At 44.9% G+C, this 24,598-nt stretch overlaps 1 protein-coding gene and 1 long non-coding RNA gene across 8 annotated transcripts in view; one reads left to right on the top strand and one right to left on the bottom strand.

Moving 5' to 3' along the window:
- KCNQ3 (potassium voltage-gated channel subfamily Q member 3) overlaps nucleotides 1-24,598 on the top strand; it is a 303,621-nt gene that overhangs the window by 222,246 nt on the left and 56,777 nt on the right. For all 4 annotated transcript variants that reach the window (XM_077167684.1, XM_077167686.1, XM_077167685.1 and 1 more), the window contains exons 2-3: nucleotides 21,743-21,833; nucleotides 23,295-23,421. In XM_077167684.1, the coding sequence (XP_077023799.1) occupies nucleotides 21,743-21,833; nucleotides 23,295-23,421 (218 nt within the window). The remainder of the gene's footprint in view (nucleotides 1-21,742; nucleotides 21,834-23,294; nucleotides 23,422-24,598) is intronic.
- On the bottom strand, nucleotides 14,212-20,570 carry LOC143686520 (uncharacterized). Of its 4 annotated transcripts, none has more exons than XR_013177230.1 (5): nucleotides 20,261-20,570; nucleotides 16,818-16,951; nucleotides 15,376-15,506; nucleotides 14,771-14,974; nucleotides 14,212-14,449 (listed from the first exon to the last, which is right to left on the bottom strand). It is a non-coding gene; the product is annotated as an uncharacterized LOC143686520 (long non-coding RNA). The 4 variants fall into 4 exon arrangements; XR_013177233.1 differs by having other exon boundaries at nucleotides 14,771-14,954; XR_013177231.1 differs by having other exon boundaries at nucleotides 14,771-14,951; nucleotides 20,261-20,568.

Genomic DNA, 24,598 nt, shown 5'->3' with positions numbered 1-24,598 from the left:
AGAGAATGAGGAGGGTATGTCATGGGGTGTTCGGAGACCAACTGATGAGACAGGCAGGGGTGACCAGATATGAACCAGCTGCCCATTCACTTCAGAGCAGATGGGGCCTGAAAGAATGATTCCCTGTGTGTCTAAAAACCAGAAAGGATCTTCGTAGCCCATCTCCTTCCAATGCAGGTCAAGGGCCCCTGAGAAATGGACTGTCTCTTTCCTGCTTATCACTATTGTCTGGTGGTGGAACTCCATGGAACCTCTGGGGCCTATTCTGAGCCACACTCTGTGATTGTCTGCCCTCCCCCCCCCCCCGAAGCTCAAGATTTTATGCAAGTAAAAATCATAAACTATTCCAGATCTGGAAGGTGTCTTGGGAGGGAGAGAGAGAGAAAATGAGCCTGAACGGAAAGCCTACTAGGTGCCAGGTGTATTCTAGAGTTGTGTGTGGATGCTGTCATTGACTCTCCCAAACTGACCTCTTACAACTGTATTCAGAGGTGGATGGTGAGACTCACTTTGCAGATGAAGAAATTGAGGCTCAGAGTTGACTTGTACAAGGTCACTGATGTAGTTGGTGACAAACTCAAGACTTAAAATGAGATCCCCTGGCCATAGTATTCTTTTCTCTCTTTTCCTATACATGGAAACGCATGCAACCTGTTCTCACTTTCCTAGGGCCCCCAGTGATAAATACTGTGTCTCATTTCACAAACTCTGACACTGGTCCTAAGACTGTAGAGCTGCAGGGCCAGGCAAACCCAAGTTTGATGTACTTCCTAATACCGATGTCTAGGGAACGATTTTCCTGCATTTCCCCCTATGTGACTGGCCTTAGGAATAGGCAAGAAAAAAGAGTCTAAAAGCCCCAGGATGCTATGCATTTTTGAAATTGCAGCTGACGGCTGGTTAATACCCCGGAGAGCTTCTCGTTAGGTTACTGTTACAATCCTCTGTGCTGTGCGAGCAGCATGGTCTGTGTCCACTGGAGGTATATGCCCCTGAAGGTTTAGTTTCCTCATCTGACTCCTTGTTGGCCACAAGTATCTTAAGGGAAGACTGATTCTTGGGTCTGCTCTGTACCTAGACACGGGGCTTAGTACCTGGTAATTGCTCAGTAAATGTACGTTGAATAAGTGAGTGCGTGAATGAATATAAAATCCAGGAACCTTGAAAGATGAGCACAGAGCCCAGCAAAGGAAGGAGATTGCCAAAATAATGAGCCATGATGGCTATTGTTTCTAGAAACTCAGCCAGGCAAACAGATGATGCCACTGCCATGTTTCTCCTAGCATGAGGCATGCACTTTCACTCTCTTCTTTTTTTCCCCCTTCTCTCTCTCATTTTGGAAACTTGAAGCCACCAAGTGTTTCCGTTCTCATGAGATTTCGAAAAGAAGAGAAAAGAAATCTCAAATACTTGGGACTTATGTCCTGCTGAGGGGAAAACAGCATGGAACTCAGATCTTTCTTTGTGTGTCAGTATTTGGTTCTCAAAAGAAACGGTGGAGCCATTTGTAGGAATCTGCTGAAGGGGTAAGAAAATATATGTTTACACCTTTGGATTTGGGTCTGAGAGGACCAATTTTTATATCTGAATGAGAAAAGTCTCCAGGGCAGGAGAAGAAAAGTAACTTGCCTATCAAACATTGAAATTTCCCCCACTGTCTTCAGCCCAAAAGCTGTTGAAAAGCTGGAGTCTGTTGGGCCAACAGTGTAGATGCAGAAGGCAAATGCCTACTTCAGAGCTGCTGGGAAGACTGGCTCCCTTTTCTCCTAGAACTTCTGTCCCTTAGCTGGAGATCCCTTAAGGGTCTTAGTCCTTTGGTTCAGATTTTGTTCCCTTTCAAAATGCAAATTCCAGATGCCACTTTATGCTTATCAAACAAGCAAGGTGATTAGTGAATGGTAATAGTCAATGCTGGTGAAATTGTGTTGAAAATGGGGTCCTCATGTGTCCCTGGGGAAATAGACAGTGTTGTCACCCTTTTAAAAAAGCAATCTGGCAGGATGGATCAAGAATCCATACAAATGTTCGAAGTCCAGAGATTTACTATAAGGAATTAGTCCTAAGCAAGGAAAAATTATATGCACAAAGATATTTATCATAGCATTATTTACAATAACACAGAATTGGAAGCCACCTAAACATCTAGCAAAATGGAGAAGGTTATATACATTTCGACGCACTGATGTTATGGAATGTCACTCTTTCATTAAACGTGAACATTTTGATGTTAAACATCAAAATGAATGTTTTGATTTTTTTTTTTTTTTTGACATGGGCAGGCTCTAGGAATTGAACCTGGGTCTCCGGCATGGCAGGCAAGAATTCTGCCACTGAGGCACCGTCCCGCACCACCCAATGTTTTGTAACTAAGTGTGAGAATATGTGTGCTTTAATAAGATAAAGTGTAGAATGCAACACTGTGACAATGCAAATCTGTAAAAATTGTGTATGACTATTTTCTTGGTCTGAAAAGGGGGCAGGGAACTGAAAATAGTTGATTCATTAGGTTTAGAATTGAATATGATGGCTCTCTCTCTTATTTGGATTTCCATTGCTTACATTAGAATTGAATCTTTTAAACCAAGAGGACTGGAAATACAGTGAATCAAGGTCATGGACTGTAGCTATGCAGAGCACCTGGGAACCAATCAGAAGGTGGAGCGTTTGGGTCCTGCAGTGAGGAATGCAGATGCCAAGGCTGGCAGGAAAGAGCAGAATTACAGGGCTGGAAGGCACTGGAGTAGAAGTGACATGGTGCAAAAGGGACAGGGATGACAGGCTTCTCAGGGAGGTCCTTGGGGATGGAGAATAATGGAGGCAGGGCTGGAGAGAAAACGCTGGCACCCACTGTAAGTCTGTTATAGACTTGCCCCTCACCTTCTGGAAGGTGTGAGAGGTAAAGGGGAGGCATGCAGCCTGGTTACCATTCCTTGAACCACCCCCTCCCCTTCCCCCATCCCCATATCCCTTCTCCACCCAGGCCCAGGGGAGAGCAGCTGAGGAACCTCTGCTGGACCTTCCTGTTCCTCTGGACGAGAGGGAGGTGGCCTCCCAAATTGGGACATGCATAAATATCACTGTGCTGGGTGGCCTCTGCTCTGGCCTCTTGGAAGCAACATGCTGGGCCAGGGGCCACGTTGGAGGAACTTTAACACTGAACTCCATTCATCAAACACCTCCCATCTTTCAGACCATGTCCCGGGGACTTGGCATCCGTTATTGCCAGTCTCCTCCACCATCTTCCAAGGTGGACACTGAAGGTACCATTTACAGATCATTTGGCTGAGTCCAAGAGAAGTTACATCACTTACCGTGAATCACAAAGACTTGAAGAGGTGGGCTGGGCAATCAAATACAGTGTCTGATCCTGACGTTCACAGTGTTTCCCCTTCTGCACACTGCCTTTGGTTTACCACCTTGTTTACAGTGGTGCTTCATAAATACCCTTAGTAGGTGCTCTGCAAGTGTTCGTCAAGTCAAATGGCCTCTTGAGATTCTGCATCATCTGTGGCAGAGCGGGGGTCTTTAGAGGGATGGGTTCAGACCTCAACAAATACCATCCCTATTTTAAAAACAAGGAACATTTCATTTGCAAAAATGACTCTTCTTTGGAGACCTGGATTTTTAGTGCCTCTGTTTAATCTCACCCTATGAAGTCAGGCCGACTCCTGCAGCAGTCAGTATCCTACCTGCTGCTTCTCTCATTTTCTAGAACTTTTCTCCTGTCTCTTCGACGATGGGCACTGCACACAGCCCCACCCAGTCTCTGGTACCAGGTGCCCCATGACAAGGTCTTGAAGAAATTACTGAAGAAGTCAATAAAAGTGGTCCCAGGGAGAGTGGAAATGAAGCTCAGGCATTTCTGGATTTTGTCCTGTGGTGTAGGGCCTGCTTTTCTAGATGTGCATTTTAAAAACAACAACTGTTTTCTTTCCTAGGAGTGGCCTGTGTATGTGGGGGGCTGTGGTAGTAAGATTCAGGTGTCAACTTGGCCAGGTGAAGGGTCCACTTCTATTGCTGTGGGCAGGAGCCAATGGCATGTGAAGCTCAACTGTTGCTGATTACATCTGCAGTCGGTTAGGAGGCGTGCCTGCTGCAATGAATAATGTTTGATTTAATTGGCTGGTGCTTAAATGAGAGAGCACAACGTAGCACAGCCCAAGCAGCTCAGCATACCTCACCTCAGCACTTGCAGCTCAGCCCAGACCTTTGGAGATGCAGAAAGGAATCACCCTGGGGAAAGTTGTTGGAACCCAGAGGCCTGGAGAGAAGGCCAGCAGAGATCACCCTGTGCCTTTCCACATAAGAAAGAACCTCAGTTGAAAGTTAGCTGCCTTTCCTCTGAAGAACTATACATTAACTAAATAAATCCCCTTTTAGTGGAAGCCAGTCTGTCTCTGGTATGCTGCATTCTGGTGTGCAGCCAGCAAGCTAGACCAGGGGCTCTGTGAGATGGCATGATCTTGTTAACATAGTTGCAAACTGACAAAGAACATGCATGCAAGCCCGAGCTGCGGGCGCCGGGGGAGTGAGAATGTGCCTGACGTGCCAACCCTGTGGATGCGACTCGGCCTCCCTGCCCGCTCCCAGGCGCCTGGTAGCTGTGGCATAAATGAGGAAACCGAGGGCTCCAAAGGCAAAACCATGTGACCAGGCTCACAGGGGGACAAAAGTGCTCCACATTCCGAACCCCGATCTATATGACTCCTCAGCCTCTTCTTCCAATAAACCACGGTGCTCAAAGGCCCCACGGCTCCATGTGTAGGAGGGCGGGGAGAGGGTGGGCTAGGGGAAGGGGACAGGAGACAAGGCCACGCGAGGCGAGGAGGGAGGACGGCAGAGGGGGTGGGCGATGTGGGGAACGAGCTGCGGACAGATGCTCCGGCTTCTAGGGTGAGGAGTTAGAGGGGCAAGGGGTGGAAGGCTGTGGGGAACAGTCAGAAGGCCACTAGAATGACCCAAGAGAGGGCTGACATGGCTTGAACCGGGGTGTCAGCTGCAGAGAAGGACAGGCGCAAGCGGGGTGGAAAGGACCGACTTTGCGGATGGATTAGTGGGAGCTGGGGCGGCGGGGGAGGGTCCTGGGCCTGGGGCGGCGGCATCGGGACATGCGTTGCGCTTGGGCTGGGCAGGGGACAGATGTTATCCCACCTGGGACTCATGACCACTCCGTGGGCAAAACCACCTGGCTTCATTTGGCAAATAAAAGAGCTAAGGCTGAGGAAGGTGGAGCCACGTGGCTGAAGGTCACTCAGCCCATAGGGGAAGGATCAGGATTCCAAACGAGGACGGTATAAAGGGGCCAAACCCAAGAAGGGAGTCAGGGGTCTGCCCCCGAGGAAGAATTTTGGGTCTGCCTCTTTATCACTCTGCTGGCATAGGTAAGTCTTTGTGTGCTAGGAAGTTTCATCACATGAGGATATTGGAACCTCAGTCCCAGGGAAATGAAAGATGTGAGAGGCATGGAGATGCCAGCAAAATTGAAGCCATCGCAGTTCCAATGAAAATAGAAGGGCCTGCGTCACATAAACCGTGGGCCCATACTTGAAGGCGCGTGGCCTGAGGGTGCTTCAGCCTGGGGGACCCAGGACTCATGGCAAGACACCTTGTCCTTTTCGGAACCTTTCTCCCAAAGGTAGCTCGACCTTTCCCTATTTCCAAATGCTGAGATTCATTTTCCTCATTTGCTGTCACCAAAATGATCATGCAAAACACTGGTTGTCATAATTTACTTGACAGTTTTCTTTCTTAGTATTTTAAACGATGATGGTGTGTCCTGCAAGCATTGGTGTCTGAGAGTCAATGAAATACAGTTAGAGTATCTCTTGGTAGAGTTCCCCAAAGAAAATATATGTTTATGAAGTTTGAATGTATTGTAATAATGATCATGTTTCCAGTTATTGAGAACTTACCATTTTCTCAGGCACTATGTTTTGTAAATAAAAAATAATGATCATATTAATAATAACAGTTGCTAAAATTTTTCAAATATTAGCCTAAGCATTGTAAGGTGTTTTTATTATCCTCATTTTACAGATGGGGAGACTAAGGCACATTTAGTCCTCATGACAGCCCTGGGAGGTTGTGTGATTGTCGCCGTAAAAAAAAGCCCTAGAGAATCAGAGGTACAGTTTCTTGCTCAAGGTCACACAGCAATCAAGAGTGTAGTCAAAATTTGAAGTCCTTCCCAGTATATCTTCAGTTTCTTCTCCTAATTATAAATAATTCATGAATGAGCATGAAGAAAGTATTATTTACTGGGTGCCTACTTGCTGCCAAAAGTCAAAGTAAACAATTTCTATACATTATCTCATTGAATCCTCTCACGAGGTAGTTATTTCACTCCCACCCTGTAAATGGGAACCCAGGGCCCAGTGGAGAAGCTGGACTTGAGGGCCTCACATGTCCAGCTCCAGAGTCCAGGCGCTTCCTGAGGACAGGTGCCATGACCTGCAGTGGGTCCCTGGACAGGTCATGTCCAGTTACTCTCATTCAAAAACATGCTCGTGAGAAGGCAGCAGTGAGCTCACCAGGGCTGTTAACTGGTTTAAAAATCATTAATGATAAGATGGGACACTCAAGGAGAAATGCATCATAACCTTCCATGAAATGTAAGTAGGTGCTTCCAGAGGCAGATTCACTGCAAAATCGCTGAAGCTTAAACTGCATGCCCCGTACCAGATTTTATGCATGATTTGTTTTCATTTCCTTAAAGAGAGCTCCACAAAACCAGAGATGCCCTGATTTGATTCCTTTAATCCTTTAGAAGTTTGTTATCCAACTCAACAAACACGTTTTTAAGTCCCTTTCTTGTTTTTTTTGGAAAGCTCATGGCAGCTTTATTTGTAATAGTCCCAAACTGGAATCAATCCTAGGTGTCCCTCATAAGTGCTGGTTAAATAAATTGTGGTACTTCCATACAATAGAACACTATTTAGTAATAAATAAGAATAAGCTATCAATACACACAGCAACACTCGCAGCCCTTGCTTTCGCACTTTAAATATATATATATATATATATATATATATATATATATATATATATATATATAGCTATACAGAAAGGGATTAAATTGCCCTTCAATCTTAGTTTAGATTTGAGGTTTGCAAATATTCTCTTCAAGGGACAAAGAATAAATAATTTAGGACTTGCAGGCCAAATCATCTCTGTTCCAACTTTAACCAGCGCAAAAGCAGCTATAGTCAGTACATAAATGGAACAGACTACTGACCGGCCACAAGAAGGAATGAAGTTGTGAGGCATGCAACTAGATGAATGAACCTTGGGGACTGTATGTTGAGTGAAATAAAAGCAGAAGAATAAATATTATCGTGCCTCACTCATATGGACTGACTATGGTATAAAAACTTGATGGACTGAAGTCGACAGCATGGGTTATCAGGTTAGGGCCTATTGTAAAGGGTCCTAGATTGTAAGCTCTTACAGCAGTCACATATATTCATGAATTGTAACTTGTCTCTAAATTCCGAGATACTGAGCTGTTTGTTTTTAACCTGGTCATTCCCAGAAACTTCAGGTATTTTTGTGACACCTGAGACTCACAGTTAGAGTTCTGAAGCTATGAAAGTCCATAATACCCCATATGGGAACTGTTAAAAAAGTTGAAAAGGGGATCTGACTTCGAGTGCAGATATAAATGAAGTGATCTGGATAGGGCTAAGGTAAATCAAAATACAGGTTATCGTCTGTATTTTGAAACTTCAAGTTCCGTGTGATACCAAATGGAGAGATTTTTATTTGGTGCAAAAGTTATACTTTAGGTAGTATATATAACTTTTAGGGTCAGTTTAGTTGAACACCATAAGTACATGGAATCTTGAAATTGAGACTTTGCTGGTTTGTACAGGTTAGTGTGATGTCCTCATACATCCCCAAGTAATTTGGATAGTGAATAAAGAAGTATTTGCAAGGTCCCCTTGGGGAGCAGGGGAGAAAAGAAGAAGTGTTCAACTTCTCCATTTGGAGAATTTCTGATATTCTCGAAAGCAGTGGAGACAATCAAGTCATTAGGCTAAGCCCTCAGTCTTGTGGTTCGCCTCTGCAGGACTTATTCCTGCAAAGGATAGGCTAGGGCTATTTAAAATTGGACCTAAGAGTCACCCCCCAGTGAACCTCTTTTGTTGCTCAGACATGGCCAACTCTCTTCTGTGGGACAGAAATCCCAGGATGAGACAGGACCCGGCATCAAGAGATTGAGAGAGCCTACCTGACCAAAAGTGGGTAGAGAGAAATGAAACAAAATAAAGTTTCAGTGGCTGAGAGATTTCAAATGGAGTTGAAAGATTTAAATCCCAGAAGTTATTCTTACATGTTATATAGATATCCCGTTTTTGGATTATAGGATATTAGAGTGGCTGGATGGAAGTACCTGAAACTGTTGAGGTGTGTTCCAGTAGTGTGCCGGTTTGAAAGGATTTATGTACCCTAGAAATTCCATGTTTTAATCCTAATCCATCTTGTGGAGCAACTGTTTCTTTTAATCCCTATTCAATAATGCAGGTTGGAAACTTAGATTATCTCCACAGAGCCTTGACTTATCCAATTGTGGGTGTTAACCTTGGATTAGAGGGAGCTGTGACTGCACCCATTCCAGGTGGGTCTTGATTAGTTTATTGGAATCCTTTAAAAGAGGAAGCATTTTGGAGAAAGCTTCAGAATGACAAGAGAGCCATGAGAACTACTCAGCCAGAGACTTTTGGAGATGAAGAAGAAGCTTCCCTGGGGAAGCTTCATGAAATGAGAAGCCTGTAGAGAAAGCTAGCAGAAGTTGCCATGTTCACCATATGCCTTTCCAGCTGAGAAAGAGAGACCCTGAACTTCATCGGCCTTTCTTGAGTGAAGGTAGCCTCTTGTTGGTGCCTTGATTTGGACATTTTTATAGACCTGCTTTAATGGGGACATTTTCATGGCCTTAGAACTGGAAACGTGCAACTTATTAAATTCCCCTTTTTAAAAGCCATTCCATTCCTGTTATATTGCATTCTGGCAGCTAGCAAACCAGAATAAGTAGCTTTGATTCTTGAAGATGATTATATAATGATATGGCTTTTACAGTGTGACTGTGTTTGTGAAAACCTTGTGTCTGATGCTCCTTGTTTCTGTGGTATGGACAGATGAGTAAAAAAATATGGTTGGAAAATGAACAAACAATAGGGGGTACAAAGGTTAAAATAAATTGGGTAGGAAATACTAGTGCCCAACAAGAGGGAGCAGTAAGAAGTATGGTATGTATGAGTTTTTCCTTATTTTCTTATTTCTTTTTCTGGAGTGATGCAAATGTTCTGAAAATTGATCATATTGATGAGTGCACAACTATATAATTATATTGTGAGCCACTGATTGTAAATCATGTATGGAATGTTTGTATGTTAAGATTTATCAATAAAAAAAGATATAAATGAATAACTGTGACTGATGCTAATAGAATTTTATTTACAACACTAATAGGTTTCAGTATAAATCTACTTAAAGGGAATCTGCCAAAAATGTAGGTCAAAACTTCATTCTGAGCAGTGAAGAAAAAAATCTTATTAGTCCTCTATCTAAAGAAAGGTGATTAAAATGCAAAATGTATTTATTGTACCTTAAAGTTAATAACAGTCCATGTATAACTGCAACTGTGCTGTAATTTTTAAAATGAGCAAAACTGAATGTGCATTAACTCAGGGTTTGATCGTTCCTGCAACATTACATGATCATACAATATGACTTCACATTTTATTTTCCCAGTGTATTGGGGGAGGATTCTATGACCTTTTTCATATTTTGAAGTATCAGTTGATTTGCCTTCAACTTATCGTGCAAGATTGCCAATTGTCAATGGCTTTGCTGTATTTGGAGCAGTTCTCCACCATCATTTTCATCAATTTCATGAAATCCTGCATCTTTTGTGAACTTTGCAGTTTCACTTTGCAAATGGCTCGCCTTGTGTTACTGACCTGCACCAAATGGTGAGGAAGAGGCTGATTTAAGAAGCCTTAACAGGACAGGACAGGGGCTGCCACTACATCCGCAAGAGGCTTTGTAGACCCTGGAGACCACATCAGGAAATATTCTTTTGTTATGAAGACTTTGCTTCCCAGTACGATCTTTTAGCTGCAAAGACTGGGGTAAAGAATATTAAGATAAAAGAAATTCCCTGTTTTATCACTCCTGTTTTATAGATAAGAAACTCATTGATGTTCAGAAAAATAAACATACCCCAGGTCATGACTGCTTAGTGGTAAACCTAGATCCAAATCTAAGAGCTAGTATTAGTTTTCTATTGCTGTGTAACAAACTACCCAAAACTTAGCAGATTAACAATTTAAAGTATCACAGTTTCTGTGGGTCGGGAATCCAGGCATGGCTTAGTTGGATTGTCTGCTTCACATCTCTTACAAGGTGACAACTAAGGTGTCTCATCTGAAGGCTCGGTTGGAGAAAGCTCCTCCTCCAAGCTCACATATGTGATTGTTAGCAGAATTCCATCCTTGAAGGTTGTGGGACTGAGATCCTCGATTCCTCACCAGCTGTTGTCTGGAGGCTGCCCTCACCTCTATCCCATGTGGACCTCTCCAACACGTAGCTCTCACCATCAAAGCCAGCAAGAGAATGTCTGCTGGCAAGACGGGAGTCACAACCTTTTGGAACCTAATCACAGATGTGATATCCATCATCTTTGCTGTCTTCTACTGACTAGAAGCAAGTTGCAGGGCCCAGATACCCTCAAGCAGAGGGAAATAGCCAAGGATGTGACTTCCAGGAGGCAGAGGTCCTAGTGGTCGCCATGAGGTTGACTTGCCACAGCAAGATACCAAAACCTTTTCTCTTTTTTTTGGTACTGAGTTATGAGGGGAATGTGGCAGGTCCTTACATACCATGAAGACGATACTTAAAATATAACTTCACATCACTTTGTAGTGCCTACCAGCCTGGGATACAACTTTTGGATGTTTAATAAAATGCTTTGTTGATAATTCAACATCTTTGCAGCTCACCAGAGAAGGCAGGTGCCCTACTCCCCACACAGTGTCTGATACATGACGGACACACCGTAAGTGTTGAACTGGATGTCACTGGGGGGAGGATTTGCCTTAATGTCCCCAAGATATATAAGATACATGAGTTACTCTGGATAAAAATAAGAAAGTATCCAGAGCTGGCCTGTTTCTCTCCACTTGCTTGATCCAGATTCCCACTGCGTCTGTCCATTCGACCATACCCAGCTGTTCTGCTGGAGCTGGAAGTGCAAAGATAGTGGCTCCTATCTCTAGCCCACAAAGAGGAAAGAGTGTGACCTGCCAGAGCTAGGATAATATTGCCTTTATCTGGAAGTGCCATTTGAGAACAAGGGTGCCTGGAGAGGGTGGGGGTGTTAATGGGACTGTTGTGTATTACAGCTGATGACCTTGCTAGTATGCACAGAGGTACATACCAAAGCTCCTTGGCTGGGAGAAGTCTGATAACCCTGTCCCCAGGCAGAAGTGTCTATCCCCTGAAAGTAAAGCATGAATTTGGAGTCCTCAACAGATCTGGGAATCTTGACAGGGATTCTGCTGAGGAGGAGATGAGCAGAAATAGCCAAATGGTGTCTTGGATTGGGGTAAATGGTGCTGTGTGTGATGGGATTCAGACAGCAGAATACCAGAAGGAAGTGACTCATCTTACTAGGATTTCTTCCAATTTCTAGATGATTCACCCATTCCCCCTAGAAGGGATCCCATGATGAAATGACAAAAAGCTCTGCCAGCCACCTGGGACTCAGTCATGGACCTGACTGAGATAAAATCCACTCTACAATGGCTCACACATATTAGATATCTGTGTTGTGCCCAGCATAGTGCTACATCATCTGTGAGCATTGTTTCACTTACTTCTCACAATAGCCCTGGATTAGGAGCTATTATTATTCCATTTACAGATGACAAAACAGGATCATAGCTGGTAAGTGAAAGAGCTGAAATAAGAACTCAAGTCTATTCATCTTTGAAAGACTTCCCAAGCCTTCTAGCTGGGACTGCTGGCGGTTGAGTCTTCAGTAATTCCCTGAAGGACCCGTGGGACCACCTCCTTCTTTGCCTTCATTTCATAGATGTAGAAACTGAGGCCTGGGAAGAAGAAGAGACTTCTTCAAGCTACTGCAGTAAGTGAACAGCAGAGTTGGAAACACAGCTGAGATGTGTTGCTTCTTCAGCACATCCCCTGATCTGGGCTCTGTGATTGCAAGAGGAAAATCATAAAGTCCCAGATGAATGGGATACATGGGGTGTGAGTAGGATTTTCATGCATTTTCTTCATTGTTTAATGCTCGTGCCTATTACTTCACCTGCTTTGTAGTAGTAAGTGCATGTTAGGGACTGGATGAATCCAATGAGAAGGGGACAAAATCCTGTGGGAATACACAGGAGAACTTTCCTAACATTGCAAGAGAAGCTGAAATATTAACTCTTGGAGGACAGGGATAATCTATCCTGACACATAATAAGGCATCAATAAATATTTTGTTGTGTGAAATTAATAAAGGAAGACTTAATAGAGAAGATGACGTTTAAGCTGAGCATTATAGAGTGAGAAAGGATGTGTCATTGGATGAGGAAAGGAGAGCATATGAGGTGAAGAGAACAGACTTTTCAAAGATCTAGAGATACTATGGGGCCTGGCATGTTTTAAGTGGCAAATTTGGCATGACTACAAGGAGAAAGGATGAAAATATGAGTCTAGAAAAGAACATATTTTCGGGAATTCTGTTGTTAGGTGCATATATCTTTATGATTGTCATATCTTCTTGATGAATTGATGCTTTAACAATATATAATATCTTTCTGTGTATCAATTTTTGACTTAGTCTGTTTTGTCTGATAGTAGTATAACCACTCTAGCTCTCTTTTGATTACTATTTGTGTGAAATATCTTTTCCATCTGTTCTAATTTGCTAGCTGCCAGAATGCAATATACCAGATATGGAATGCCTTTTTAAACAGGGGAATTTATTAAGTTGCAAGTATCTAGTTTTAAGGCCATGAAAATGTCCCAGTTAAAGCAAGTCTATCAAAATGTCCAAATCAAGGCACGAACAAGAGGTTAAAGGCCGATGAAGTTCAGGGTTTCTCTCTCAACTGGGAAGACACATAGTGAACATGGCGACGTCTGCTAGCTTTCTCTCCAGGCTTCTTGTTTCATGAAGCTTCCCCAGGGGCATTTTCCTTCTTCATCTCCAAAAGTCTCTGGCTGAGTAGTTCTCATGGCTCTAACTACTTTCTCCAAAATGCTTCCTCTTTTAAAGGATTCCAATAAACTAATCAAGACCCACCTGGAATGGGTGCAGTCACATGTCCCTCTAATCAAAGGTTAGTACCTACAATTGGTTGAATCACCTCTCTGTGGAGATAATCTAATCAATTTTTCAAGCTATGGTACTGAACAGGGATCAAACAAAACTGCTGCCTCCACCAGATGGATCAGGATTAAACATGGCTTTTCTAGAGCACACAATCCTTTCAAACCAGCACACAACTTTCACCTTCAACATATTTATGTCATTGGGTCTAAAGTGTTATCTTGTATGTAATGGGTCATGCTTTTTTATCCATTCAGCCATGCCATGACCCTATTTTGTGGAACCTGATTTACCTTGCTAAAGGGTTGGGGCGTTACCTTGTGGAGTGAGGAGCACACAGCTGTGTTTAAACAGGGGGTTGGCATAATCAGAGTTTTTCTTTAGAAAATGGTTCTGAGCATATGGATGGAATGGAGCTAGAAAGGAAGTCATGATGGGAGTGAGGTCCTTAAACTTCCTTATACCCCATGCTCTTTTCTCTGTATCTGCTGGGCTTGTTGCCTCCCTCCAGCTCTGAGAATGAAATAGCAATGAGGGCTGTCCATGGGGACATGCTGATGTCTGCCCCTGCTTGGCTCAGCCACATGTCACTTTGCTGATCCTGAAATTCAACCTCTCTAAACTTGGCATATATTTGCTCCAGGCTTTACTAGTTGTGTGTTTTGCCACATTTAAGTTGTGTTCATAAACAGAATTATTTTTAATGATTTAAGGATTATGCCTTGTGCTGTTTCTCATGGGTGTTGTCAGACCCAGGTTTGCATTTGCTGGCCGCCTCACAGATAAATAGGTATGTGGCATATTTGGGGAGAGAAAATTGGTAAATATTAAATGAGGAAAATCTGAGGTCTGGTCTCAAAAGTGGAGGTGAACACCTCAGATTTATTTAAATTGAATGACTCTGGTGTGTGATATTTCACCTTTTGTCCTGAGATTGGTGGGATTCAGTGGAAGTGGACAGCTTGTATCCAGATCAAAGAAGAGGAGAAATGTCCAAGCAGGGACTGTCACAGTGGGATATAGGCCAGGATTCTCGCCCAGCTCTGCCAAGAATCACTTTGTGGCTGTGGGCAAATCACCTGGACCTCTGATTAATAAATTTCTTTCCTGTAAAATGAAGGAACAAGAATGGATCATTTTTAGGTTCCCCTGAAAGTCCCAGTTAATAGAATTTGGGGGTGGGGGGACTTGGCATTAATAATAGTCAGGAAAAGGAAGCATTAGAAAAGGGATCTTAGTTTTGACTCATATCCTCACGCTTGAGTTCCAAAGAGATAGAAAAGTTTTGGTCCTTTCCTGTGCCTGTGACAGATGTCACCCCCACCCCTGCCAAGTGAGCTTGGCAGCAGTCAAACTCCTTTCAGAATTCCAGGCAGCTTTGACCCCTCCATCCTCATAGGTTAGCAAGGTAAAAGCGATTTGACAAACCTGTTCCAAGTGAACGGAGCAGCTCCAAGGAGATGAGCCAAACACCTTTCTGGAGCTGATTAATATGGAATAAAGCAACAGCTGGCACACAGAGGGTGCTCGACCCCAGAGGCAATTGGTGGGGCATCAGATGGATCCTGATGCAATCTGAGCTCAGTTGTTTTGGAGAGTCGTGTCTCTTCTGCTGGAGAACAAGGACCAGGGCTGGTGGCCAGGGAACAGACCAGATGTGAATGGCCATGTCACCATCACCCAACCTGCTAGAAGATCCGGTTCTGCCCTCCCCTGGCTTGGGAGAGTGTTTCTACACGTTCCCCATTAACAGCAGACTGACAAGGCATCTAAGAAGGACACTCATTAGAGCTGCTGCCACCTTCCTCCCTGGGTCCAGGACTTTTGGAGGTGTGCAGCTGCTCAGGAAACTTCCCAGAAACAACTGTAGTTAAAGTGGTGCCAGCAGGGGTCTCTGGGAACTGCCTGGAAATGAAGCTGAGCTGTTCTCCCTCAAGCTGGGAGTCCAGAGGAGGAGAAGGGGAGGGATCCTCCACTCAACCTCTGATCTGGGTGGGTCAGGCTGCCCTCCCCACACTCCACCTGGCTCTCACCATGCCTGGGTCCTCTCCGCAGGCTCCTGTCCAAGTGCTACAGCCAGCTCTCCGCAGAGGGTTTGAGCCTAGCATCGCTGCCCTCAGCCTCACCTGTTAAGTGAGGATACGGACAGGATGATTCTGGGGACCTGCAAATAAAGTTCATATTTTAATAGTAAATTGAAGTGCGCAAGAGACAAAGGAGGATTTGCCCTTCTTGGATTAAGGGGAGCTTCATTGATGACTTTTAGCTTTATGAATGAATTATTGGTTTTCAAATCTCAGGAAGACCCTGGAGGATGCTGGCGGTCCTGATCTGGGGAGTTGTGAGGAAGCAAGGCGGGCTCGGGGCACTTGCTGTCCCCTCCTGGGGAGAGCCGGGCTCTCCATGCTGCCTGCAGACAGGGCCGAGGTTGAGACTACATGTTTGTGGCTGGTTAAGACTGAGTTATCCTCTCTCCTGTCTCCAAAATCAGACTTTTAGAGCTGAAAGGTACTTAGGTCTCCAGTCTCAACTTTTCCCCTAATCTCTAGACATAAATGTGATCATCCTGCTGGATATTTCCAGTAGGACCACAGACGTGGCAGGTCTACCAGCTGGCTTCTCATCTTCTCTGTCTGTCCTACCAGCTCCTCTTCACATGCGCCTGATGCTCGTGAGCAGCGTGTCATCCACACTCTACCCCAGAGCCAGGATCCCCCAGACACTCCACTTGCTCAACGTGACTTCCTGATGGTCACAGCTCCCACTGAGACCACGGGGGGTGGAAGGGCATCTCGCTGTTCAGACCCGTGTCATTCCCCCCGCTCAGCTCTCATCCTCTCCATCAGCCCCTAACAACAGCTTCCTGACTACAGCTCTTCCTGGCAGAGAGCTGTCCTTATGACTGTATTTAAATAGACCTTCTGCAAAGTACATTCCAAACTCTTAACTTGATCTAAAACCTTCATGTCCTATGCCAACATATTTCTCCAGTTCCTCCCTATGTCCCTCACCCTTTATTCCAACATCAGGGCAATTGATAATTTCTAAAATGATTTTTGTCCATTCTCCAAACTCTTATGGGTTTTTGTTGTTGTTGCTGTTGTTGTTATTTAAAAAGGACTAGGATTTATTTTAGAAATTCTTACAAATCAATGAGAAAAAGAGACACCCCAATTTAAAATGGACAAAAGGCTCAAATTGGCACTTTTCAAAAGGTAATGTCTAGTCAAGAATATAAAAAATAGAATATAAAAAATGTTCAACATCAGTAGCCATTAGGGAAATGGAAATCAAATAACACAATGAGCGATCACCAACCACCCATTAGAGTGCATAAAAGTTTTACAATTGACAGTATTTAGTGTTGTAGAGGATGTAGAGAATGGGAACCCTCATACACTGTTGGTGGGAATGTAAATTGGTATAATCAATTTGATAAACTGGCAGTGCCTTCTAAAACTGAACATATGCATACTGTGTGATGGGGCAATTCCAGTCCTAGGCATGAACCATCTTCCAGGCTCTTTTTAAGTGCCAGGCCCTGAGTTAGTCACTGGAGTACAGGGATGAGCAAGAGCATCTCCTTACAGCAACTGGGGTAGCCTTGCTCTAAAAAAAAAAAAAAAAAAGAAAGAAAGTTGAGTGCACTTGGCTCAAATTTCCATTCCATATACTTTTAATTTTCTATTGCTGTATAATAAGTTGTCACAAACTTGGTGGCTTAAAACAGTGCACATCTGGGTGCACGGGTAGTTCAGAGGTTAGAATGCCCACCTTCCATGTGGGAGACCTGGGTTCAATTCCCAGACCACGCACCCCCCACCCCCCCAAAAAAAAGCCAAACAATGCACATTTATTATCTCACAGTTTCTGTGGGTAGAAGTCTGTGCATGGCTTAGCTGGGTTCTCTACAGTTAAGGCGTTGGTTGGGTTGAGCTCCTTTCTGGAGCTCGGGGTCCTCTTCCAGGTTCAGGTGGTTTTGGCAGACTTTATTTCCTTGTGGTCCCCACTTTCTGGATAGCTGCACTCAGATCCTTGAGGCCACCACACTTCCTTTCCCCATGGCCTACCACAGACCGTCCTAAATTATGGCAGCTCCCTTCATCAAGGCCAACAAGAGACTCTCTCACCTCGGTTTGCTAAGTGTCTTACATAATGTGACATACCTTCCCATGGCCTTTACCCATGAGCAAGACTTAATCATGGGCGTGACATCCATCACTTTTGCCATGTTCTCTGGGTTGGAAGCAAGTCACCGGTTCCACATGCACTCAGGGGAGGGGATTATACTCCTTAGAGTGTGTCCACCAAACACACGCTTTGTAGATCTTCCCAAGATTTGTGTAAATTCCAAGTATGGGAAGATGGTTAGAGTCTCAGAGTCTGGCTAAGGGCTCATGTTTCCCCTGAATTAGTTCAAAAGTGGGCTGCCAGGCTGTCCCTTTCCTCTTACACTAATCCAGCTGTGAGCCCCAGCTCCATGCTTTATGCCAACTGAAATCAGAACCACTTGCTGTGGTTGGTGATTTGCATAATGGGAACACGAACTTGTAACAACACTCTAGATACTCTTGCCCCATCTCCAATTTCTGGTTAATTTTTATTAATCAGCAGTCTCATGCCTTTAGGTTGCAACATCCACATCAACTGGAGCAATTAGATGCATTACTAGATAAAGACAGTTCCTGCCCTAAGAGGAATTCTAATGCCAGCAGTTAAGGTGATATTTTTTATTTACTAGGCAGTGCAAGTAAACAGCTGTGAAATAGCAATGAGTTGTGATAAATACTGTATAGAATTGTATCTGGGTGCGCTGGGGAGGAGTCACAGAGGGGAGGCTTTCGGAGAGCAGCTGGGGTCAGGGAAGGCTCTGGAGATGAGATGTAACCTGAGCTGCTGAGGCATTAGCAGGTGGGATAATTAGAAGGGGGTTGGTGGGTGTAGGCAGGGAAGAGGAGCTGTTCAAAATAGAGGTGCTCCTGGGCTCAGGGAGTTTGAGGACATGCTAGTCATCCCATAAGGCTGGCCTGGGAGTGGGAAAGCAGTGACCATGGAGGCTGTGAGGTGAGAAGGGCCAGCTCATGCAGGGCTGTACCCCTTGCTGAGGGAGAGAAGTGAACCAGATGCCGTGTTCCTGAATTTGAGTACTTTCTGCACATGTGTATGCTGTTCACAACGCCTAGGTAACCATACTCCAGGACAGCACACATGAAATGGGGACCATCCTGGATAAACTATGATGTATGGTCAGTCCTACTAAACCTAGAATATTCTTCCAACCCCTTGACCACAGACCTCTGGTGCTTCCAACCTTGTACCCCCACAGCATGTGGGGAACATTTGGATCATAATATCAACCACAGTCTATAGTTATTCATCCTCTGCTTCCCCCGCTGAATTAGAAGATCCTTTTAAGGATATTTATATTTATATCCTTAAAACCAGTACTATACCTGGCACAAAAGAGGCCACTGATAAATTAATATTAAATCTCAATTAAAATAATAGCCAACATTTATTGAATGCTACCTGTCTCCCAGACACTCTGTATAAGGACTATACCATTGACTAATCTAGGAAATGTGCACTTTTATTGGATTTATTTTACAGATGAGGTGAGATGAGAAAACTGAGACACAGAGAGGTTGTGTAACTTGCCTAAGATCACACAGTTCATAAGAGAAAGAAGATTCTAATGCAGGTCTTATTTCCAGAGACTTATGAACAAATGAAATAAAATATTGAGAGAATTAACATTGTTGACTCAGTCTAAGAGTGGTCAAGTTCCCTCTATGTTTTCCAGGACCTGGCTGGTCAGTGACGAGCTGGTGGCTGCCAGGGCAGTAGGCTGCCTTTGCATTATTCTGTACAATAGAGCAAATGATTCATCATCCATTACCTCATGTAAGCCTACACTAGCCCTGATCTCTAGGCAGACTCATTTCTCCCATTCTACAGGTGCAGTAGTTGGGTTCTCAAAGTCAGTGGTTGCTCAAGGTCACAGACTCAAGTCCTAGAGCCTCCTCTTGAGGCCATGTCTCTACACTCCAAACCTTGTGGTCATTTTATGTCCTACTAGAATGGTTCCTTCTGATGATTTCCTTCATTTCCAAAATGGGAATGATTGTAACTGCCTCGGGGATTGATCGTGAGGATAAATGAGCTAATGTGTGTAAAGTGGCTAGCAGTAGGTGCTTACTAAACAATAGTGGTGGGTGGTGGTGTTACCATAATCACCATCATCACCATCACCATCATTATCACCATCACCGTCATCATTACCATCATCACCATCACTATCACCATCACCACCATCACCACCATCATCATCACCATCATCATCACCATCACTACCATCACAACTATCACCATCATCATCATCATCATCACCACCATCACCACCATCATCATCACCATCATCATCACCATCATCAGCATCACCACCATCATCATCATCATCACCATCAACATCACTATCACCATAATCATCACCATCACCACCATCATCATCACCATCATCATCACCATCACTACCATCACCACTATCACCATCATCATCATCATCATCACCACCATCACCACCATCATCATCACCATCACCATCACCATCATCATCATCACCACCATCATCATCATCATCACCATCAACATCACTATCACCATAATCATCACCATCACCACCATCATCATCACCATCATCATCACCATCACTACCATCACCACTATCACCATCATCATCATCATCATCACCACCATCATCACCATCACTACCATCACCACTATCATCATCACCATCACCATCACCATCATCATCATCACCACCATCATCATCATCATCACCATCAACATCACTATCACCATAATCATCACCATCACTACCATCATCATCACCATCACCATTATGATCATCATCATCACCTGTGAAGAAGATTTGGGGCTCAGAGTAGGCAGAAGGATCATTGTCATGAATTTCAAATAAAATGGTGAAACATAGGAAGCAGCTGGGAATCTTGTTCAGGTTCCTAGACAGGATGGGAAACCCATGGACTCAGGTCTGCAAATCAGCGGATTCATTGGTTAGAGAGTATGATCAGGATCAACAAGGGTCAGAACCGAACTTGGGTCCCCAGCCAAAGCCAGGAGCTAACATTTCCAACTTCTTCACATAATGATCATTGTCACACCATGGGTCAGCTTTCTGCCTGTCTGGATTGTGAGCTCATGAATGGATTGTGAGCTGCTTATTCCTTATGGAATTCCAGCATTGGATCCCACTGCCTACCATATACATATTGAATGAATACATGAATGAATAAACAAATAAATGAAAGAACAAGTGAATGGATGAATGGATTCCCAGTTACATAGGCAAGCCAAAGAAGCATGGGTTGGAGAAGAGTAGGGCAGAGATCCAGATTGCCTGGAGTAGGAGAGCTTGTAGCATATGTTCCCAAGACTCACACACGGACCGTAGCTTGTAAATTCCCTCTCAGACACCCATGACACCTCATATTCATGATTGAATCAAAGACTCCCTACCAAGCAGGAGAACCATTTCTCTTTGCTGAAACAGTGAAGCATGCACACACACACACACACACACACACACACAGGTGTGCATGCACGTGAGGTTTATCAAGGTACTAATCTCAAAGGACTGTTTTCACTTTGTTCCTGCTTGGGGGAGGGGCATGAACCAGATGGCCTCACTCTGACCTTTCAGGGTACAGCGTTCAGCATCATCCCGTGTGTTGGGTCCTATTTTTCCAGCATGAACACTTTTTAATTTCAAAGCAGTTCTGACTGAAGATCCACACTTTTAAAAGGTTGTTTCCTTTAGTAACCACAAACTGTAAAAAGAAGTGGTATTAGGATGGTAGGACTGTGGCTCAGTGGCAGAATTCTTGCCTGACATCCTGGAGACCTGGGTTCGATTTCTGGTGCCTGCCCATGCAAAAAAAAAAGGGGGGGGGGTGATATTGATACCTGTGACAGAAGACTTCTCTGACTTCATCAATCTTTGGGATGCATCTGGGTGGACACACTATTAATTCATTTCTATCCTTGCTGGTTATGAAAGATCACTGTAACTTTTGGTCTTCCAGTGGTTTGCAGCTTCCCAGTATTGAGGCTAGATATGAATTATAATGCTGTTTCTTCCATTAACCAGCTAGTAAAATAGACGTGTGCACATTCCTTAACCTTTCTCAGCCTTGTTTCCTTCAACTGGGAAATAATGCTTACCTACTTACAGGTTTGTTAGGAAGATTATATGGGCTAAATATTGGGAACATAATGTAATGCCTGATGGAAGTCATAGCTTCGTCTTTGCTGACACCTGTCCTTGCAGGAGAGCCAAGACTAAAAGTTTCCTTAGTCTCTTTCTTTCTTCCCCTCTAGGTTCCTGATTGTCCTGGGGTGCTTGATTCTGGCCGTTCTGACCACATTCAAGGAGTACGAGACTGTTTCGGGGGACTGGCTTCTGTTACTGGTGAGATGGCTGAACCGCTGTAGTGCTGGGCTCTTGGTGGGGTGGATGCGGCGGGAATCCACAGCGCTGGCCGAAAGCTCATCCTTGGGGCCCGCTCTGCCTGGCTGGCTGTGGCTGCCTGGAGCCTCTGGCCAAGTCCGGGCCCAAGAGAAAGCAGTGCCGGGGTCAGTCACGGGGCATCCCCATGGCAAGGATTTGCGGCTCCCCCATCAAAGATCAGAGGGCAGGGTCAAAGCAAAGCCCTGTGTGTACTACTTAATTATAAACAGCAGCTTCCAAGTCTCCTGGTAGTCAACACAAACCATGGTCGGTTCTAAAACCTTCATCTGCTTTTACTTTCCAGTATCCTATTCCCTATAATTTGAAGATCTCTTAATCCTTTCAAGAACAAGTACAAAGTTGCATTTCTATATGAAAACTCCTAGCCCCTTCTCCCCACGGTTCCCCACCTGATTCACTCTCTCTTTTCCATCCAGTGATATGGTAGAGAGTAAGAAGAATTGCAATTCCTGGGCAAGTTACTCTGTTTCCTCGCATCCTTGCCTAAGAAATATAATGTCAAATGAGGAACAAAAAGCCCAGGAGAGTCTTCTCCTCCAGCCCGGGTATGGTGCTGGTCAGCTGGACCCTGGAATGATCCGCCCTCACACAGGGGAGGGACCCCACTTACTGAAGGGCAGGACCTCAGCCTTGCACCAGCATCCATGCACCATGCAAGAGGGGAGCTGCTTACAGTTCTCATAGCCCCAGGATGAGATTGGACTGTCTGAATCTTGGGAAGCAATCCAGGTCCCAGGAACTAGGTTTCAGGGCTTGCTGTGGAGCAGCCACTCTCTGAGCTTCCTGGAACATCACCAAGGAGAGAGGCAAAGGGTCGGGTTGGCACAGGAAGTGCTGGGGACAGGTGAGGGACCCAGTGTCCTGCAGGGCAGCAGAGGCCCGTGGCTTCAGGAGTCTGACTGCTGAACTTGGCATCCATCCTTTGTCACTTTGAAACTGGATGGCCTTGAGAAAATTGTTTTAACACTCTTGTACTTCAGTTTCTCAAAATTCAAAATAAGGATATGTTATTAAGCAAGTTGGGTGGTGCTGGGCCCAGCAGGCACACTTCTAGGCACTGTGGGACTAGAGATTGAATTGCATCCATACCTCTTTTTTCAGCCTGACTGTACCTCTTAAGAGCTTTTAGTGCATTAAATGGACTTAAAAAAAAAAAAACCCATAGGAAGAAAAACAGAAAAAAGAACAAATAGTCACTTTGTGAGGCTGGCAACCTTAGGGACAGTTAGCACATCACAGTGGAGCTGGGAGCTATCCAGAACTGAATGGAGGTGCTACCTGTCCTCCCCCCACCACACCACCGCCTCCACCACCAAAACGGAAATGCAGCAACAACATCGCTGGTGCTGGACAATCGGGGCCCAGTTAATCAAGTGTCTCTCCATATGCTCTCCCACGCAGGAAACATTTGCTATTTTCATCTTTGGAGCCGAGTTTGCTTTGAGGATCTGGGCTGCCGGATGCTGCTGCCGATACAAAGGCTGGCGGGGACGACTGAAGTTTGCCAGGAAGCCCCTGTGCATGTTGGGTAAGCCCTGCTCCCTGAGCTGCAGGGTCCTTGGTCCCACCAGCAGCTCTCCCTCTCCCACATCACACAAACTTTCTTTTGGTGCATTATTTCTCGGAGGAGGTTTCGAGCATCTGCTCTTCTTCTGGGGACGCGTGGGCACTGCGGAGGCCAGCCCAGCCCCTCTGACCTGCCTTGATGAGGAGAACCAGCATCTGCCTTCCAGGTGCTGAATCCCAGCTTGAGTGGTTGATCATGGAATGATCCTATAGGGCGGTGTTTCTTAAGGGGAGAAGGGGGCACTCTCGGCCTTTGCGATGTGAAGCAGCCAACACGTGGCAGGATGTCGCTCCCACCAGTCCCCTAAACTAGTGGCACCCTCAGACAAGGCGACCTCAGATTGGCTGGGGTATGGGTAGAGATCGTGACACCCCTGGTAGAGAATCACTTCCATGGGACCACATTAGGCCCATTTCACAGAGGTGGAAACTGAGGCTCACAGAACTGAAGGCCCATAAGTAGCAGATACCTCTAACACGCAGGTCTAGAGGAGTTTGGCACCCATGTCCCATGCCCTCCCACACCCTCCCTCATGGTCCTGGGGCCTCTCCATCCAGGCGCAGGTGTTGTGACAGCGCAGCATGGGGGAAGCTCTCACTCATCCCTGTTGGTGCAGCGTGTTCCAATGAAAATCCTATAAAATCCCTGTAGGGACGCGATGGAATCTCCTTGCACCAAGGGTTGGTATTCTTGGAGCGTCACATACCTAGGAAGGGGTAAAGTGAAGAGCCATTGAATGGCAGGGCTGGAAGGACATTACAAAGGCATCTAGTCCAACATGCCCTCCTCTGCAGCAGCCTTGCTGGGTGCATATACTCTGCTTGCTTACCTGCAGTCACTGGGTACTCACCTCTTTCAAGGTACTTATCCCATATTAACTCTCCTGCTTCTTGTCAAAGATTTTGAATTTAGCCATTCTATTCCTCTTTCTACTCCAACAGAGTCTTATTTCATCCAGAAAAATGTGCCTCAAACCTTCAACTGCTTCTTACCTGGCATATTTTCAGCATCAGAGTCCCTCTGCTCTGAGCATGGCATTTATCCTTCAGTCCCCTCTCTAAAAGTGATGACCAGGCCTGGCCACAGCCCTTCAGAAGTGAACGGCCTGCCCAGAGGCAAGGAGCTGGGCCACCTCCTT

This window comes from Tamandua tetradactyla, chromosome 6 (assembly GCF_023851605.1).
Source record: "Tamandua tetradactyla isolate mTamTet1 chromosome 6, mTamTet1.pri, whole genome shotgun sequence".
NCBI classification, from domain to species: Eukaryota; Metazoa; Chordata; class Mammalia; order Pilosa; family Myrmecophagidae; genus Tamandua; species Tamandua tetradactyla.
This window is presented reverse-complemented; position numbering and strand designations above follow the sequence as displayed.